At 38.6% G+C, this 20587-nt stretch overlaps 1 protein-coding gene across 2 annotated transcripts in view; it reads left to right on the plus strand.

The window, feature by feature from the left end:
* Positions 1–13072, plus strand: part of MRPL1 (mitochondrial ribosomal protein L1) — a 110787-nt gene extending 97715 nt beyond the window's left edge. For both annotated transcript variants that reach the window (XM_004776288.3, XM_045064239.1), the window contains one exon: positions 12881–13072. In XM_004776288.3, the coding sequence (XP_004776345.1) occupies positions 12881–13014 (134 nt within the window). In that variant the 3' untranslated portion in view covers positions 13015–13072. The remainder of the gene's footprint in view (positions 1–12880) is intronic.
* Positions 13073–20587: the final 7515 nt, after the last annotated feature.

A 20587-nucleotide genomic window follows, 5' to 3' on the forward strand; every position in this document is an offset into this window, starting at 1 on the left:
CATGTTGTTTCCTGTCTTGCTAATTTTGGCCATTCTAACCGGTGTAAGGTGGTATCTCCATATGGTTTTGATTTGAATCTCCGTGATGGCTAATGATGATGACCATTTTTTCATGTGTCTGTTAGACATTTGTGTGTCTTCTTTGGAGAAGTGTGTGTTTATGTCTTCTGCCCATTTTTTGATTATCTGTTTTGTGTGGTTGAGTTTGAGCAGTTCTGTATAGATCTTGGATATCAGCCCCTTGTCTGTAGTGTCATTTGTGAATATCTTCTCGCGTTCTGTGGGTTGCCTCTTTGTTTTGTTGACTGTTTCCTTTGCTGTGCAGAAGCTTTTGATCTTGATAAAGTTCCAGAAGTTCATTTTCACTTTGGTTTCCTTTGCCTTTGGAGACATGTTTTGAAAGAAGTTGCTGTGGCCGATGTCAAAGGGATTACTGCCTGTGTTCTCTTCTGGGATTTTGATAGATTCCTGCTTCACGTTGAGGTCTTTCATCCATTTGAGTTTATTTTTGTGTATGGTATGAGAAAATGGTCGAGTTTCATTCTTCTACACATAGCTGTCCAATTTTCCCAGCACCATCTATTGAAGAGACTGTTTTTTTTCCACTGGATATTTTTTCCTGCTTTGTTGAAGATTATTTGATCATAGAGTTGAGGGTCCAAATCTGGACTCTCCACTCTGTTCCACTGGTCTGTGTGTCTGTTTTTGTGCCAGTACTGTGCTGTCTTGGTGATCACAGCTTTGTAGTAAAGCTTGAAACCAGGAACGTGATGCCCCCAGCTTTGTTTCTCTTTTTCAGCAGTTCCTTAGCAATTTGGAGTCTTTTCTGGTTCCATACAAATTTTAGGACTGTTTGTTCCAGCACTTTGAAGAATGCTGGTGGAATTTTGATCAGGAGGCAATGAAAGTATAGGTTGCTCTAGGCAGTATAGACATTTTAACAATGTTTATTCTTCCAATACACAAGCGTGGAATGCTTTTCTATCTTTTCGTGTCTTCTTCAGTTTCTTTCATGAGTGTTCTGTAGTTCCTTGAGTACAGATCTTTTACCTTTTTGGTTAGATTTATTCCAAGGTACCTTATAGTTCTTGGTGCCATAGTAAATGGAATCGATTTTCTAATTTCCCTTTCTATATTTTCATTGTTAGTGTATAAGAAAGCAACTGATTCCCATACATTGATTTTGTATCCTGCCACATTACTGAATTGCTACATGAGTTCTAGTAGTTCGGTTGTGGGGTCTTTTGGGTTTTCCATATAAAGTATCTTCTCATCTGCGAAGAGTGAGTTTGATTTCTTATTTGCCAGTTTGAGTACCTTTTATTGCTTTTTGTTGTCTGATTGCTGTTGCTAGGACTTCTAGTACTATGTTGAACAACAGTGGCGAGAGTGGGCATCCTTGTTGCGTTCCTGATCTCAAAGGGAAGGCTCTCAGTTTTTCCCCATTGAGAATCATATTCTCTGTGGGGTTTTCATAGATAGATTTTATGAAGTTGAGGAATGTTCTGTCTCTCCCTACAGTTTGAAGAGTTTTAATCAGAAACGGATGCTGTATTTTGTCAAATGCTTTTCTGCATCAATTGAGAGGACCATGTGGTTCTTCTCTCTTCTCTTATTGATTTGTTCTAGCACACTGATTGACTTGCTAATTTTGAACCACCCTTGCATCCCAGGGATAAATCCCACCTGGTCGTGGTGGATAATCTTTAATGTACTGTTGGATCCTATTAGCTAGCATCTTGTTGAGAATCTTGGCATCCATATTCATCAGGGACATTGGTCTGAAATTCTCCTTTTTGATGGGGTCTTTGCCTGGTTTGGGGAACAAGGTAATGCTGGCTTAATAGAAAGAGTCTGGAAGTTTTCCCTCTTTTTCTATTTCTTGAAAGAGCTTCAGAAGAATAGGTATTATTTCTTCTTTGAATTTTTGTTATAATTCCCCAGGGAATCTGTCAGGTCCTGGGCTCTTGTTTTTTGGGAGGTTTTTGATCACTGCTTCAATCTCATTAGTAGATATTGGTCTATTCAAGTTGTCAGTTTCCTCCTGTTTCAATCTTAGAAGTTTATAGGTTTCCAGGAATGTATCCATTTCTTTTAGGTTGTTTAACTTATTGGCATATAAGTGTTGATAATACTTTGTGATGATTGTTTCTGTTTCCTTGGTGTTAGTCATGATCTCTCGCCTTTCATGCATAATTTTATTAAGTTTGGTCCTCTCTGTTTTCTTTCAGAGAACCAGCTTTTAGTTTCGTTGATGTGTTCTACTGTATCTCTGATCTACTGTATCTCATTGACCTCTGCTCTAATCATATTTCCCTTATTGTGCATGGGGTTGGCTTAATTTGTTGTTGATTTTCCAGTTCTTTAAGGTGTAAAGAGAGTTAGTGTATTCGGAATTTTTCAGGTTTTTTTAGTGAGCCTTGGATGGCTATATTTCCCCCTTAGGACTGCCTTTGCCATTGGTCCAGGTTTTGGACCAATGTGTCTTCATTCTCATTGGTTTCCTTGAATTGTTTAAGTTCCTCTTTGATTTCCTGGTTGATCCAAACATTTTTGAGCAGGATGGTCTTTAACTTTCAAGTGTTTGAATTCCTTCCAAACTTTTTCTTGTGATTGAGTTTCAGTTTCAAAGCATTGTGGTCTGAGAATATGCAGGGAATAATCTCAGTCTTTTAGTATTGGTTGAGCCCTGATATGTGACCCAGTATGTGGTGTATTCTGGAGAGAGTTCCATGTGCACTCAAGAAGGATGAGTATTCTGTTGTTTTAGGGTGGAATGTTCTACATAGATCTATGAGGTTCATCCGGTTCAATGTGTTGATCAAACCTCTTGTTTCTTTGTTGATTTTCTGCTTAGATGATCTGTTTGCTGTTGAGAGTGGCGTGTTAAGATCCCCTAAAATTAATGTGTTCACATCAATATGACTATTTTCTTTAACAGTTGGCTTATGTAGTTGGCTGCTCCTATGTTGGGGGCATAAATATTTACAGTTGTTAGCTCTTGTTGGATAGACCCTTTAAGAATGATGTGTAGTGGGGCGCCTGGGTGGCTCAGTGGGTTAAGCCGCTGCCTTCGGCTCGGGTCATGATCTCAGGGTCCTGGGATCGAGTCCCACATCGGGCTCTCTGCTCAGCAGGGAGCCTGCTTCTTCCTCTCTCTCTGCCTGCCTCTGCCTACTTGTGATCTCTGTCTGTCAAATAAATAAATAAATAAATCTTTTAAAAAAAAAAAAAAAGGAATGATGTGTAGTGTCCTTCTGTATCTCTGACTACAGTCTTTAGTTTAAAATCTAATTTATCTCCCAGCTTTCTTTTGAGGTCCATTGGCATGAAAGATGGTTCTCTATCCCTTCACTTTCTGGGTATATCTTTAGGTTCAAAATGTATCTCTTGTAAACAACATATGGACGGGTCCTGTTGTTTTTTCCAGTCTGCAACCCTGTGCCTTTTTATGGGAGCACTTAGGCTGTTCACATTGAGAGTAATTATTGAAAGATAAGTTTTTATTGACATCATATTGCCTGTGAAGTCCTTGTTTCTATACATTGTCTCTGTATATTTCTGTTCTGTATCACTCTTGGATTCTTTCTTTTATAGATCCCCTTAGTTTTTCTTGTAGTGCTGGCGTGGTGGTCACATAGTCTTTTAGACCTTGCTGGTCTTGGAAGCTCTTTATCTCTCCATTCATTCTGAATGTCAGCCTTGCTGGATAAAGTATACTTGGCTGCATATTCTTCTCATTTAATGCCCTGAGTATGTCTTGCCAGTCCTTTCTGGTTAGCCAGGTTTCTGTGGACAGGTCTGATGTTATTCTGATGCTCCTTCCTCTGTACGTAAGGAATCTCTTTCCCCTATCTGCTGTTAAGATATCCTGTCTGAATTTATGATTCGTGAATCTCACAATTATGTCCTTGAGGTCTTTCTAGACTTGTTGATCTTTGGGAGGGTCCTCTCTGCCTCTAGGACATGTACACTTGTTCCATTTCCCAGATTAGGGAAATTTTCATCCAGTATTTGTTAAATTATATCTTCTAGTCTTCTCTCTTTCTCCATCCCCCTCAGGGATCCCAGTAATTCTGGCATTGGAATGTTTCATTGCATCATTTATTTCCTTAATTCTCTTTTCATGGCTTCTATGTTGTTTGTTCAAGGCCTCCTCCTGGTCCTGCTTTTCTATCATTTTGTCTTCTAGATTACTAATTCAGCCTTCTGCTTCGGTTACTCTCGCTGTTAGAGTATTTAGATTAGAGTGGATCTTCTTGATAACATTTTTACCTTCTGCTAGATGGCTCTCACTTCCACTTTTAGAGATTCTACGTTGCCACTAATGGTCTTCTCCAACCTAGCCATTGCCTGAACAATTTTTACCCTAAATTCCATTACCAACATATGGCTTATGTCCATATCCAATAATTCTGTGGCAGAAGTCACAGTCTCTGAATTTTTCCTCTTTTGGGTGTTCTTCCTCCTAGTCATTTTGGTGAGAGGTGGTTGAGGGGATATAGAGCTGAATATACTGAACATGATCCAGTCAAGATGCCCCTTGGAAAGTTTTGGAGCAATTGGAAGTTACCACCAATAAGAAAGAAAAATGATAAAAAGAGAAAAAAGACAGGAAAAAAAAACAGCCAAAATGAGTCCCCAAAGTAAGATTTATAATATACATAAACTGAAAATGAACAAACAGAAAGACTAACAAAAGTAAAAGACAAGAAAGAAAAAAAAGAAAAACTCATCCAAAATGAACCCCAAGAATAAGATTTATATGGTAGTAAAACAGAAACACATATACAGAAAGAATAAGATAACCGAGGGACGCCTGGGTGGCTCAGTTGGTTGAGCGGCTGCCTTCGGCTCAAGTCATGATCCCAGTGTCCTGGGATCGAGTCCCACATCGGGCTCCTTGCTCGGCAGGGAGCCTGCTTCTCCCTCTGCCTGCCATTCTGTCTGCCTGTGCTCGCTCTCTCTCCCTCTCTCTCTGACAAATAAATAAATAAAATCTTAAAAAAAAAAAAAAGGAATAAGATAACAGAAAAATAAGATGGGAAAGTGGTTATAAACCCTTGATATGGGCAAGGAAGGTTATTTCAGTATTTCCTGGGGGTATCTTTTTATCTTTGTTAAAGGACTCAACTTTCCAGAGATACAGGGAAATTAAAACTGGCTTATGTACAGGAGTAGTATTGAATAAGAAAAAAAGGATTACCTTGAAGCTTACTATATCTATATATATTAAAAAAAAAAGAAAATGAAACCCAGGTATATGTATAAAAAAGTTCAAGTTCAAAAGTTGTTATGTAATATGTTGTATTTAATATCTAGTTGTAATGGTAAGTAGGTTAAAAAAATAAAAGAAGAATTGTGAGAACTAATTGTAAAAAGTTGTATCTATGAAATATACACGTTTTAGGGCAATACTGGGAGCTTAATATATTGTTTTCCCCTATGTTGGGGTTTTACAGTTTCAGGGGACCCTGTGGTGGTTGTCCTCTCGTTCTTTTGGCTTGTCGTCTGGGGGCAGGGCCTGTGTGTTATTTTTCAGTCAGTCTTGCTTGGTCTGAGTCACCCTGCCTTCTATCAAGGGTCTGGGCTCTGTGGAAACCTGTTTTTCAGGTTTTTGTACTCTGGAGGTTTTTGGTTTGGGGCAGCTTTTTGCAGCTTTTCAGAGGGCTAGTGCAAAAAGTAAACTGTCTGTACTCAGTCCTTGGCCTCAGAGAGAAACCTCAGTCTGATCCCCCCTGGATGGTGCAGAACACACAGTCTCCCCCTCTGCAATCTCCGCTGAACACCGTAACCTTCCACAGCTGATGCAGACTCCAAGCCACTGTCTAATGGTTGCCTGATGTCCCCACTTGTCTCTGCACCCCTCGTGCCTCTAAAACCGCAAGTATATTGGTCTGGGGGTGCCCGATCCTGGCGGCTGTCAGTACTGCTGTCTGGGGTCCACCTGGCAGCAGTGCAGGTTGCAGAAGCCTACGGGTTCAAAGACTGCCTGCTGGCGCCCACACCAGGCTCTCTGGGGCAGGCGTGGGTGCGAGCCCTGAGGCTATGACCGTCCTGGGACCACGTGGGCTTAGGACCGTGCCCGTGGCCATCTGATCCCACCCGTTGCACCTGAAGACCTTTTGTTCTCTTTGAGCACTTTTCATTAGACTCCAGGTTGATGCTGGTCCCCAAGCATGGGACATTTTCTTATTGGGGTATTACTTTCCAGTGAGTCGCTTGTGGTGGCTCCCTCATGCTTCTGTTTATCCTCTGATATCAGTCCAATAGTTGCGCTCTGCTTTACCTCTCCACTGGTGTCCTCCACCTCCGTAGAGATCCGGAAGTATGTAATCTTCATCTCAGGCTGATTTCACGGGTGTTCAGAGTGTTCTGGTAGACATTTAGCTCGCCTCAGGGGACTGATTGGAACAGGGTCTCCTGCTTCTTCACCATCTTGCTCCTTCCCTGTCCCCTGCCACTTTACTGAATTTGTTTATTGGTTCTAATTGGTTTTTGGTGTAGTCATCTTTTTTTTTTTTTTATCTATAATACCATGTCTGCTGCGAACGGACAATTTTACGTCTTCCTTTCCTCCATGTTGTTGCCTAAGTGCTGTGACTAGGAATTCCAATGCTGTGTTGGCTAATAGTGGGGAGAGTGGGCATCCTTGTCTCTGTTCCTGATCTTAAAGGTAAGCTTCTAGCTTTTCATCATTTAGTATGATATTAATTGTGGGTTTGTATATGACCTTTAGTATGTTAAGGTGTATATGTTCTCTCTTTACCTGCTTTGTAGATAGTTTTTATTGTAAATGGATACGACTTTTGTTAGATGGTTTTTCTACATGTATTGAGGTGATCATATGATTTTTATTTTACATTTTGTTAATCTGTATCCCATTGATGTATGCATGTTGAGCCATCCTTTCGTCCCTGGAATAAATCCCACTTAATCATGGGTTATGATTCTTGAATTTGGTTTGCTAATACATTGTGGAAGATTTATGCATATATGTTCATCAGGGTTATTGACCTGTAATTTTCTTTTTTTGTGATGGTGTTGTTTAATTTTGGTGTCAGGGTAATAATACTGGCCTTATAAAATGAGTTTGGATGCATTCTGTCCTCTTCGGGTTTTTGGAAGAGTTAAAGGAAGTTAGGTACTAAATCTTCCTTAAATGTCTGTCAGAAATCACCAGTCAAGCCATTTGGTTTTGGCTTTTTGTTTGTTAGGAGGTTTTTGATTACTGAGTCAGTTCAATCTCTTTTCTATTATCAGTTTGTTCAGATTTTTTTGTTCTTCCTGATTCAGTCTTCGAAGTTTGTTTGTTTCTAAGTATTTGATAGGTTTTGCTAGCTTATCCGGTTTGCTGACATATACCTGTTCATAGTAGTCTTAGGATTTTGTATTTCTGTGGTATCAGTTATAATTTTCTTTCATTTATGACTTTTTCTTGTTGAGTCTAATTAATGATTTGTCAATTTTGCTTATCTTTTCAAAGAACCAGCTCTTAGTATCATTCATTTTTTTTTTTTAAAGATTTTATTTATTTGTTTGACAGAGATCACAAGTAGGCAGAGAGGCAGGCAGAGAGAGAGAGGAGGAAGCAGGTTACCCGCTGAGCAGAGAGCCCGATGCGGGACTCGATCCCAGGACCCTGGGATCATGACCTGAGCCACAGGTAGAAGTTTAACCCACTGAGCCACCCAGGTTCCCTCATTTATTTTTTTCTATTGTCCTTTTAGGTCTATTTCATTTCTTTATCTTTTTTCTATTATTTTCCACTCTAATATTTATTTATTTAAAGATTTTATTTGTTTACTTGACAGAGAGATCACAAGTAGGCAGAGCAACAGTCAGAGAGAGAGGGGGAAGCAGGCTTCTCGCTGAGCAGAGAGCACAATGTGGGGCTCAATCCCAGGACCCTGAAATCATGACCTGAGCCGAAGGCAGAGAGAGGCTTAACCCACTAACTCACCTGGGCGCCCCAACTCTGATATTTATTATTTCTTTTCTTGTACTAACTTTGTGTTTAATTTGTTCCTCGTTTTGTAGTTCCTTTAGGTTTAAAGTTAAGCTGTTTGAGATTTTTCTTGTGTTTTGAAGTAGGCCTGTGTTGCTATAAACTTCTCTCTTCCAACCACTTCTAATGCATCCCATAGATTTTTGTATGTTGTATTTCTGTTTTCACATGTCTCTAGGTATTTTTAAATTTTTCCTTTTATTTCTTTGATGACCCATTGTTGTAGCATGTTATTTAATCTGCACGTTTTTGTGTTTTTCCCATTCTTTTTCTTGTAATTGACTTCTAGTTTCCATATTATTGTGGTCAGAAAAGATTCTTGATATGATTTCAGTCTTAAATTTATTGAGAGTTGTTTTGTGGCCTAACCCATGATCTATCTGTCTTGGAGAATGTTCCATGTGCACTTGACAAGAATGTGTGTTCTGTTTTTTTTTGTTTGTTTGTTTGTTTGTTTGTTTTTAAAGATTATTATGTATTTATTTGACAGAGATCACAAGTAGGCAGAGAGGCAGGCAGAGAGACAGGGGGAAGCAGGCTCCCTGCTGAGCAGAGAGCCCGATATGGGGCTCGGTCCCAGGATCCTGGGATCATGACCGGAGCCGAAGGCAGAGGCTTTAACCCACTGAGCCACCCAGGTGCCCCAAATGTGTGTTCTGTTTTGAATGGAATGTTCTGTGTAAATCTATTAAGTCCATTTGGTCTAATGTGTTGTTTACGGGTGATGTTTCCTTATAGATTATCTGTTTAGGTGATCATTGATGTTTAAGTGGAGTGTTAAAATCCCCTACTATTGCTGTCAATCTTTTCCTCAAGATTATTAATATTTGTTTTATATATTTTGGTCCTCCTATGTTGGGTGCATAGATATTTATAATAGTATATCTTCTTGCCAGGTTGACCCTTTTATCATCTATGTAATGACCTTCTTTGTCTTTTATTACATTCTGTTTTAAAATCTGTTTTGCTGGGGTGCCTGGGTGGCTCAAATGGTTACAGGTCTGCCTTTGGCTCAGGTCATGATCTCTAGGGCCTGGGATCTAGCCCCACGTACAGCTTCCAGCTCAACAGGGAGTCTGTTTCTCCTTCTACCTCTCCCCCTGCTTGTGCTTTCTCTCTCTCTCTGGCTCAAATGAGTAAACAAAATCTTCAAAAAAAAAAAAAATAGAATCTGTTTTGTTGGGTAAATTGAGCTAAACCAGCTTCTTGTTTGTTTCCATTTACATGGAATATCTTTTTCCGTCCCTTTACTCTCAGTCCTTACTTCTTTTTTTGTTTGTTTTCTTTTTAGATTTTATTTCAAAAGCTCCACTTTTGTGCTGAGTCTCTTATAGGCAGGGTGTAGATGAGTCTTGTTTTTGGGTTTTGTGTGTGTTCTTTTTTTAAGATTTTATTTGTTAGAGAGAGAGAACACGCAAGCGAGCACAAGCAGGGGGGGTGGCAGGCAGAGGGAGCAGCAGGCTCCCTGCTAATAAGCAAGGAGCCCAATGCGGGACTCCATCCCAGCTCCCTGGGATTGTGACCTAAGCCAAAGGGAGATGCTTAACCAACTGAGCCACCCGGGTGTCCCTTGTTTTTGTTTATAAATCCATTCAGCTACTCTCTGTCTTTAATTAAAGGATTTAGTCCATTTACATTTAAAGTAATTATTGATAGGTGTGTACTTATTGCCATTTGGTTAACTGTTTTCTGGGTGGTTTTATTGTTCTTCTCTGTTTCTTTCTTCTCCTTTTCTATTTCCTCCTGGTTTGTTAATTTCCTTTAATGTTATGTTTAGATTCCTTTCTCATTTTCTTTTTATATTTGTGACAAGTTTTTCTCTTTGTGGTTACCAGGAGGTTCACATATACCATTCTATGTGTATAGCAGTCTGTTTTCAGTTGGTAGCAACTTAATTAAAACTCATTCCAGAATTCTGCATTTTTAGTTCACCTTCTGTATTTTATGGTTTTTATGTCATATTTTATACTTTTTCATTTTATGTATCCCTTAACTAATTATTATAGCTTTAGTTAGTTTTACCACTTTCTCTTTTGACTTTTCTGCTAGCTGTATAAGTAAGTAAATGTACTACCTTTACAATATATTTTCCAGTGAGATTTTTACTTTAGTATATTTTCTTGTCATTATTAATAGTCTTTCATTTCAGCTTAAAGAAGTTCCTTTGACATTTTTTTAAAGACTTTATTTATTTATTTGTTTTATTTATTTATTTGACAGAGAGAGAGAGATCACAAGTAGGCAGAGAGGCAGACAGAGAGAGAGGAGGAAGCAGGCTCCCTGCTGAGCAGAGAGCCTGGTGTGGGGCTCTATCCCAGCACCCTGAGATCATGACCTGAGCCAAAGGCAGAGGCTTAACTCATTGAGCCACCCAGGTGCCCCCATCTTTTGACATTTCTTATAAGGTTGGTTAGTGATCATGAGCTCCTTTAGCTTTTACTTATCTGAAAAACTGTCTCTCCTTCTATTTTGAATGATAAGCTTCTTGGTGGATTATTCTTGGTTATAAGTTTTTTCCTTTAAGAACTTTGAATATGGGGACACGTGGCTCAGTGGGGTAAAGCCTCTGCCTTCTGCTCAGGTCATGATCCCAGGGTCCTGGGATCGAGCCCCACATCGGGCTCTCTGCTTGGCCGGGAGCCTGCTTCCCTCTCTCTCTCTGCCTGCCTCTCTGTCTGCCTGTGATCTCCGTCTGTCAAATAAAAAATTTTAAAAAAAGAACTTTGAATATGTCTTGCTGGTCAATTTGGCCTTCAGTGTTTCTTCTGAAAAATTTGCTGATAACTCTATGAGGTCCTTTGTATGTGTCAAGTTGTTTTTTTCCTGCTGCTTTTAAGAACTCTCTCTTTAACTTTTGACATTTTAATGATAACATGTCTTGGCGTGACTCTCTTTGGTTTCATCTCTTCGGAACTTTCTGACCTTCTTGGATCTGGATGTTGATTTCCTTCCTGAAGTTAGGTTTTTCAATTATTACTTCTTTGTATAAGTTTTCTGCCCCTTTCTTTTCCTTCTGGGACCCCTATAATGAGAATGTTATTCTGCTTGATGTTGTCCTCTGTGTTCCTTAAGCTATTTTTACTATTTAAAATTCTTTTTCCTTTTTGTTCCCTTGTCTGGGTGAGTCCTCTCCTGTGTCTGCCAGGTTAGTGCTCTGTTCTTCATCCAGTCTACTGTTGAACCCCTCGTGTGTAGGCAGTTCAGTAATTTTATTCTTCAGCTCGTGATTTTTGTTTGGTACTTTCATGTATTTTCTCTCTCTTTGTTGAAGTTCTCCTTGTGTTCGTTCATTCTTCTCCCTAGTAAGCATCTTTATGACCATTATTACTTTGATCTCTTCATCAGGTCGATTACTGATCTCCATTTCGTTAAAGTCTTTTTCGGAGGTGTTGCCTTGTTCTTTTGTATTGAAATAACTCCCTCTCCCAGTCTTGAGGAAGTGGCCCTGTGTACAAGATTTTCTGTGGGGCTTAGAAGTACAAGGGAGCCATGTGCTCAAGGGGCATCCCCTGTGTGGACTTCACACACCTGTCGGCTGTGTGTGGGTTGGGGTGAAATGGGTGTGGGGTGCTTGTCTGTCTGTAGGCAGTGGAGGAAGGAATGAAGGAGCCGGGGTGGGGTCTCACCTGACTGGCTGTGCAACAGGTTGCATTTTTGGGTGTGGCTGCTCATCTGGTTGGTTGTGGTTTGGCTGCAGCACGGTGAGGTAGTAGCGCATGGGGCTCTGCCCCCCCAGCTGTGCTGTGGCTGGGGAATGGGGGCGCAGAGCATGCCCAATGGCATTAGGTTAGAGTGGGGTCGCCAGCATGGCTCCCACCAGCACAGACATGAGCAAGGTTAAATGAGATTGCAAAAATGGCAGCTGCCTGCACTTTCATCCCCAGAGAGTCTCAGCAGGTTCCTGCTTTTCAGGTTGCTTTAGGATTAATAAGGGAGTTTCCTTCACATACAGTCCAGAGGCTTTTCAGACGGCTTCTTTTTTGCACGAGGTTGTGGAGTGAGTTTGTATGTGAACCTAAAGTCCATTCTCTGTTCTTTCCAGTTCTATGATTCTGGATGCACCCTGTTGGTTTTCAAAGCCATAATTTTGGGAGCTCATCTCTCTGGTACAGGACACAGTGGTTGGGGTGCCTGGTGTGGAAGACAAAACCCTTGGTCAGCAGGGAAAAGTTCTGTATTTTTGAGATCCCTCCTGATTGTTGGTAACCTTGCCTGGGATGGGGCTTTTGCATAGAGTGTGATCTCTGACTTTTCTGCCTCTCTCAGTGCAGCCCTTTTATCTTCTGTTATGGATATGCTGCTCCTGTAGTCCTCAGGACTTCTTTGAGGAATGTATTCATATGTAGTTGTAGATTTGCTGTGTCTGTGAGAAGAGGTGAGTTAAGGATCTTCTTATGCTGCCATCCTCAATTATCCGTCTTTTTTTGGGCGTTTTAAATGAAGTCCCTTAATTGTTCTTATGAAAAGCCTTTTAATTTTTAGGGAATTTTTACTAAATGTTCAGTAACACAGAGTAGCATCGGTGCTGTTTCAAATCAATATTTAGAATATTGCCATCAAATGTAAATATCACCACCTGCTCCCTTCACTTTCAGCTTTGCAGTAAGATAAATTCTAGGTGGTCATCTTCTGGAAGAGAGAAATTAATTATTACAGAATGTGTAGCTTCAAGGATAGTATGCTAGAGTACACTTAGTCTTCTACTGTAGACACGAGATGATATTCCTTGTAATTAAAAATATTACTTTAGTAATATCAGTACTTTTCAAGGGGAAAATACAATGTAAGTTTTATAAGGTTTGTTGTATGCTCTATTTTTTTCTATTCTATTTATGGAATAAAATAAAAGTTGATTCTTGTCCTTGTTTCCAGGACCTTTCGTGGTACGAGCTTTCCTTCGTAGTTCAACAAGTGAAGGTTTGTTACTAAAGATCAAGCCATTGTTGCCTAAAGAAGTAGAAACCGAAGAAAGTAACGAGAAGATGCCCAAAAATATTCTATTATGAAATTATTTTCAGTGGATTAAGAAGCAACAGAGAAAATTATAAAACTATATAATTTCTACATTTGGTGTCTTGTTATTTCTTCATCATTGTACTTGACAGTGAATTTTAACACTTGGAAAATCTTACAGCAGTTTCTTTCTTTCTTTTTTTTTTTTTTTTTTAAAGATCCTATGTATTTATTTGAGAGAGAGAGAGAGCATGAGCAAGGTGAGGGGCACATTCACCACTGAGCAGGGATCCTGATGTGGGCTTGATCCTGGGCCTCCAAGATCATGAACTGAGCCAAAGGCAGACGCTTAACTGACTGAGCCATCCAGGCATCCCACAATACTTTCAAAAATAAGAAAATAAAATTTTCTCTGTCTAAACCTATATTTTAAATCTTCCTAAATTGTCTTCCTTAGAATTCAGATTCTGCATGCTGGTAATTATAGCAGCAATTTCTAGCTTAATAACTTTCCCTTGGGAGCCATACTATTCTGAGAGAAAAGTAATATTCTTAATTTTCATGAGACAGAGAATGACAGAGTCATGAGCTATATCACAAATATGACTATTTTCTACAGAAAAAGTGTGGCATATGTTTATTCTAAAAATTCTAAATGTCATTTGTGGTAGCATGAGTAGAAAATGAGCTAGACATTAAAACGTGGGAGGGAAATCTTTTTTTCTTTTAGGAATTAATTTATAATATTTGTGGGTTTTTTTTATAATAACAGTAGTATATAACTTAATGTTACCTTGCAAAATACATACAATGAATCATGTTTTCACATACTTAACCTCATTTGAGCTTAAATTCCTTTAATCGCAACTAGTAGGTTTGGTTAATGTTTGTTGAATGAACATCCCATGATGTAGATAGAAAAACTTAATTTAATGGGAAGAGTTAGGCTAGGAAGTTGAGTGCCTTTCATCTAGAGTCAGTTTGCAAACTGTTGTTGGTCTTTAAGTATATACTGGTAGGTGACAAAATGGAAAACACAAGGATAATTTTGGCGTGCAGTTGCCCACTGTCCTTTGTTTGGGATGATGTCCTTTACTCAGAGACTATCTTTTGTTTGCAGATGTTCGCATGCTGCTTTCCGTGAAGTGATAGTGTTGAAGAGTTCTTTACTCTGTAAAGAGTATTTTGGCAATTCCCAAACTGTTTCTGAAACACAGGTAGTTGGAGAAGTCCCAATGACCGTGAGCAACCATGGCACCTCATTAAGCTTTTTTCCACAGGAAAATTAAAATTTGAGGGCTGTTTATCAAAAAAAGCTTTTTTTAAAAAAAGATTTTATTTATTTATTTGAGTGAGAGAGAGAGAGCACATGCGGGCAGAGGGATGAGCAGACTCCCTGTGGAGCAGGCAGCCTGACGCAGGGCTTGATCCAGGACCAAGCGGTCATGACCTGAGCCAAGGGCAGATGCTTAACTGGCTGAACCCTGCAGGCACCCCACCAAAACCAACTTTAACTTTAACTCCAAAACAGTAGTAGTATTTTTTGTTGAGTGCCTGCTGCTGTCTTGTGTTTTACCTGTATCCTCTGCGCAGCTCGGTGAGGGACGGCTGCTCCTCCCGCCTGCTGGGTAAGGAATTGGAGACATGTGTGAGCTCCCTAAAGTAAGACTCAAACCTAGATCTGTCTGATTCTAAAGTCTGTTCTCTGAACCACATAACAGGGTGTTTGATCTCCTTTTTACATATTCTAAGAAAAATCAAACTGTTTAGCTGAACAGTTTAAAATTGTAAAAACACTGGATAATTATACTTCAGTGTCTTCGTATCTCTGGCTACAGAGTTATGGCAAAGCTGTGTAAACAAAGTAGAAATTAGAGTGTTAGAAGGAGCTCTATGAGAAAAGAGTAGTAGGATGGGGAGAGAAAAAGGTACTTGTTTCCCCCAGTTACTGTTTTTTGAAAGCTTACTGATTAATCACTATTTGAAGATCCTAATTTAGAATAGATGTTCTATTACTATATTTATAGATCTTCTGATTAGTAGATTAAGCGTACTCCTATGATGGAAAGTTTTAAAAACTAATAAATATAAAAAAATAAATCTATTCATAATCCTACTACTCAGAGATAACCAGCATTAATATTTTGGTGCTCTTCATTGTCTTTTTCAATCAACAGAGACAGAGAGAGAACATGCACATACGATGCTATAAAATAAGCATTTTTCCATATTATTTAAAATCTCATGCGGAAAGCATCATTTTAATGGTTGAGCAATATTCCATCCTATTGATGCTGTAATTTATGGAATCATTTCTTCATTGTTGGACATTTAACTTGCTTTCAGATCCCCCTCCTCTGTTATTTACAGTGCTTTGGAGAAAATCATGGAGTATAATTTGTTTTCCTCTCTATTCCTAGCAGTGATATTCCTGGGTTAAAAGGTATGATATGGCTAGAAGTCTTAATTATGTCTTAGAAAAGTGCCTTTGTGATCAGAACAAGGAAGTACGGTTGGAAAAGTTGCTCTGGGCAAGAACATTCCAGGGTTTTATTAACTGGCCTGTGAATAAATTATTCCCTACCCTTCCATTAAGCATTTTTCCTTAACTAGAACTAATGTTGAGTTGGGTGTTTATAATGGTTTATTTCTGGAAAAAAATAGAACCGTGCTAGATTACCCTTAATGTAAATATCTTTCTCTTTTGTATTATCATTTTATATTCTTCTTAGAGAACAGAAAATTAAATCTTCTATTTAAAGAGATTAAAAACTTAAAAATTGGGGTGCCTGGGTGGTTCATTGGGTTAAAGCCTCTGCCTTCAGCTCAGGTCATGATCCCAGGGTCCTGGGGTCAAGCCCCACATTGGGCTCTCTGCTTGGCAGGGAGCCTGCTACCTCCTCTCTCTCTGCCTGCCTCTTGTGATCTCTCTCTGTCAAATAAATAAATAAAATCTTAAAAAAAAAAACTTAAAAATTTTATACTAAGTACCAGGGATATCCAAACTTTAGCCTGCATCCAAGGATATCACCTGGTAGGCTCACAGTCACAAATTTCTGGGTTCTGCTTAGCAGTCGTTGGTAGCCCTTGAAAATTTTCATTTCTAACAAATTCCCAGGTGTGGTACTGCCGTTTCATGGGACACCCCTGCTACTTACCAATGGCTCTGTTAATCCTGGCTAGATTAAAAAACAAACAAACAAAAAACAACTCTGGCTGTGGTACCAGCAACAGTTTATTTAAAAATTCTAGGGGCACCTGGCTGGCTCAGTAGAGCACACAACTCTTAATTTCAGTGTTGTGAGTTCAAGCCCCTTGTTGGGCATGGAGCCTACTTTAAAAAAAAAAAAAAAAAAAAAAAAAAGAAAGAAAAATTTCCACAGGTAATTCTAATGCACCAGGACTGAGATTCACTGGTATATACAATTAGGTTATAAAGAAAAGTAAAATTTGCAATTAAAATAACAAGTATCTCTTAAAACTGGGATAGTAAAAAGATAATGTACCAAATTTAAGAACCAGGATTAATTATAGGTTTCTGGTCTATCTCTATGTGTAAATAATTTAAATTCTGGGTTCTCTGTGAAAAAAAAAAAACAGTTCAAAATCTGGAATCTTCTGTAAAATAAGGACACCATAAAATGATCACCACTATACTTTCTGACAAAATTTTATGATATACTTTTTGCAGGTGGCATTTCATGTCGCTAGAAGTTATGTAATATAACACTAATTAATATTACTAATATAGACATACATGTGAACTTAAGTTTAATGGTACGATTACGAATTGGCTAGTGAAGGACCAGATGCTTGGTGGGAGTTGGGGGCATTTATTCCTCTAGTGATTGTTTTTCTGTAGCAAGCAGTTAATCACAGTGTCCAGGAGGTGGCGATCATAACCTATCATACAACTTTAAATAGCCTTGAGCTTATTGGTAAATACTTGTTTTTTCATTGGACTATAAAGATAAAAAAGCAAAATTACTGTATAGACCACTTGGACCTTTGTTTTATAATAGGTCTTTTTTATTTATTCATTTTATTCTGTTTTGGACATACCGTGGAGTTTGCTTTAGTTGTCGTATGTAGTGCGTTTTGTTTTAACTTTTATCATAGAATTTTTCAAACATACAGTAAATTTTTAAATTTTTTTTTAATTTTTAATTTTTTAATTTATTTGACAGAGATCACCAGTAAGCAGAGAGGCAAGCAGAGGTGGGGGGGGAGCAGGCTCCCCACTGAGCAGGGAGCCCCACTCAGGGCTCGATTCCAGCACCCTGGCATCATGACCTGAGCCGAAGGCATTGGCTTTAACCCACTGAGCCACCCAGAGGCACCTCGAACATAGAGTAAATTAAAAAAAATAAGGAACACCTGTTCAGCTTATCACTCCGCTTCAGCAATTATCAGCGTTACCCGCAGTCGTGCTAGTTACATCTATCCGGTTCATCTATCCACCAGCCCCCAGTTTGTCCTTACACCTGCTGGAGTAATTAAAAGGAAGTCCCATATATCCAGAGTCAGACGCCTTATCCATTAGGCTTCATGGTTCTCTGAAAAATCTCATCTATTGTATCTCTTAACCTATAGCGTTTTAAGAATAATCAAGCTATAATTACAAGAATATTTTAGGTCCTAGAACCCATTGTTTTGGTGTTCTACTGTGGCCATTGAGGGCTTTAGTTTTTATTATATTTTTCATGTAATACTGGGCAGATACCTATATTTTTCATGTATTAATGGGCAAGTATCTATTTCTATTGCTTTGAGAACTTAGTGCACAGTGACAGTTATAAGAGGCTGTGTATAACAATACTTAAAAAAATAAGGAATTTGGTATCTTAAAAATTTTTATTTTTGAATCAACATATAAAATTAGAAACGTAACTGTTAATAAGGAATAGGTTGAAATAATATTTTTATCTGAATGTTTCCAGAGGAACAAAAAGTTTTACCATATTGTTTTATTTTAAAAAATAGAAGCATATTAAATAAATTTGGCAAAGTAGAGAAAGGAAGAACACTGAAAAACTTAAAGACAACGACCCCAAATCCCATAAATAGCTACATAACACTTTGTTGTACTTCCCTTTATTCCCTTTTCTCTTTGTGGAGGTCTCCTTTTCCCCTGAAATAGTGTGTCTGTGGCCATGTTGGGTTCAGAGCAGAAGGGAGACGTCTTGGCTCTGGTGGTTTCCCACATCACCAGCTCTTTAGTCACTTCCTTTTGAAAAAAGGCAATCAAAAACCATCGCTAAATATTTGCTGAATGAAAGGTCTAAAGCTTTCTGTATCTAATCATACGTTACATAAATTTTATATTATTGTTTCCTAAATAGGTAATTGCTTTCACGAAAACTTAATGTATACATTTTTTTAAGTAGAAAAAAACCAGTGTTTCTCAAAGGGCTATAAGTATATACCATTTAGTGGTACAAGACATGAATTTCAGTGGCAAGTGAACCACATTTGAAATTAATAGTTAAGTATATCTTTAATGTATCGTAGAAAAATACAGTATATAAAGACCATGATTTCATGGGTTTCATGACATAGGATGACATTACAGAAGGTGATTATTTGTAAAGTCCATTTAAAAACATTAAGAAATTATATAAATATATAAACTGCTTTCTGAAGTGGCTCTCCTATTTTATATTCCCTTCAACAGGGTTTGAAGGTTCTGGTTTCTCCACATCCTTGTCAACATTTGGGATTGTCTGACTTATTTATTATAGCCATTTCTGTGACTATGTAGTAGTCATACATATTTTAATTGAGAAAATGTGTTTTTTTTGCTGAGAAAGTATTTAGATATAAATGATAGTAGTTTTTAAATACATACCATTGTAAGATGGAGCTTGGATACTGTGAAGCTCTAGAAGTAGAGCTAGAACTAATGTAGACTTTATAAAGAACCAAATTCTGGCACAGTTAAGCAACACGTTAGTGCTGTGGACTCCTACAAAGGAGTGGTGACCTTCTTACTGAGGATGTTTACATGCAGCCCTATCAGCATTCTCCCGTCAGTGGAAATCGACTGACTGACTCGACCGGAGAAGGAGTGCATCGTAAGGACTTGGGATGATTGGCAGAATCTAAGGAAAAGCGACGGTATCGGGAAAGGACGGGATAGGAAGCAGCTCATGGAATCCAAGAAGCAGGAGCCAGTAGGCCGTTTCCTCAGAGAGCTACTGAATGAGCACTATTTTCTGACCTTATGTCATTGCACTCCAGACTTAAGTTTTCAAGGCAGACAGTCTGCGTGGCCTGGTTTAGTTTACACAGCCCTCCTTGGTCAGGATGAGACAGAATTGATCATCTCACTCAAAGGACATGCAATAAAGCAAAAAAAGTTCCCAGAAAATCATTGAAGTGCTTTTACCAAAAGAAGAAGCCGCTGTGTGCTGGGCAGGAAAACCAGTAGGCGCCCACCACATTAGGTCACGACAGCTTGGATAAGTATTTAGGAAGAATTAGAAGCCCTGGTCCAAGGGATAACAAATTTCTAAGGCCCATTCATTCCTCGAATTTTTATTAAAGGTCTCCTATGATTTCTGTGAAATCAGTAACTTCTATGTGCTCAATATTTGTGATTCAAAAGTATTTTTATACACATAGCAAATATTCTTTGAATGCAGAAAAAAATGTTGCCCATCTGTTTTTTGGAGGGGAGAAATGTCCATTTTATTTTGCTAAATATAAGCACATGAACAGATTTCCATGGTAGAAAGTTTCAGTTGGACCAAAACTTGTGTGAATCCCCTGCCCAACCTCCGGTGGCTCCGTGTGAATCTTCTCTACTTAGATACAGATTCTGTTCCCACATCTGGACAGTCAGTTGCCTGTTGGCATATGGTTAGAAGATGTTTTATGATTAACTTTTGACTCAACAATATCTGGAATATTATTCCACAATTACTATATTTTAAGTTTTTATGTTGCTCCATAATAGGAAGGTACCCTGGTACCTACATATTACCAGATGGATGTTACCAGTTCCTATTGCTAGACATTTAGGCTTTTCCCCCACTATATCATTTCGATGAACATAATTGTTACGTGTGTTTGTAAATATGGGCAAGTAGTTCTCTAAGGTAGATCGCTAAAATAATACAGTGGTTAAGATCACAGACCCTGGAGTCAAACTGTAAGGATTCAGGTTCCAGCTCTGCTATGTACTTGTGCATTGTTCTTACTGCCCAGTAATTTTAAGGCAAGCTTCATCGACTTAAAGCCTAAATTCAGAAATATGAACACTTTGATGAATTTTCCCAAAGTGAGTATGTACCTAGGGCACAGACTAGAAATAGACACCAGGAACCCTTTCATCCTTCCTCAGAAAGTACTTCTATTCAAAGTGAGCAATATCATGACCTCTAAGACCATATATTTGTTTTATTACTTTTTAAACTTTATGTAAATGGAATAATAATTATGAGTATTTTGGGGGGAGGTCTGAGTTAATTCACTCAATAGCATGTGTATGAAATTCATCATATTGTTGTGTGTAGCTGTAATTTTACATGCTAATTGCTATAGAGTATTCCATTGTGTGGATGTATCACAGGTTTTCCATTCTACTGGTGGTGAACATGTGGATTGTTTACAGTTTGGGTTATT

The sequence above is a fragment of the Mustela putorius genome, unplaced genomic scaffold (genome assembly GCF_011764305.1).
Source record: "Mustela putorius furo isolate JIRA1106 unplaced genomic scaffold, ASM1176430v1.1 tig00000040_pilon_pilon_pilon, whole genome shotgun sequence".
Taxonomy (NCBI): Eukaryota; Metazoa; Chordata; class Mammalia; order Carnivora; family Mustelidae; genus Mustela; species Mustela putorius.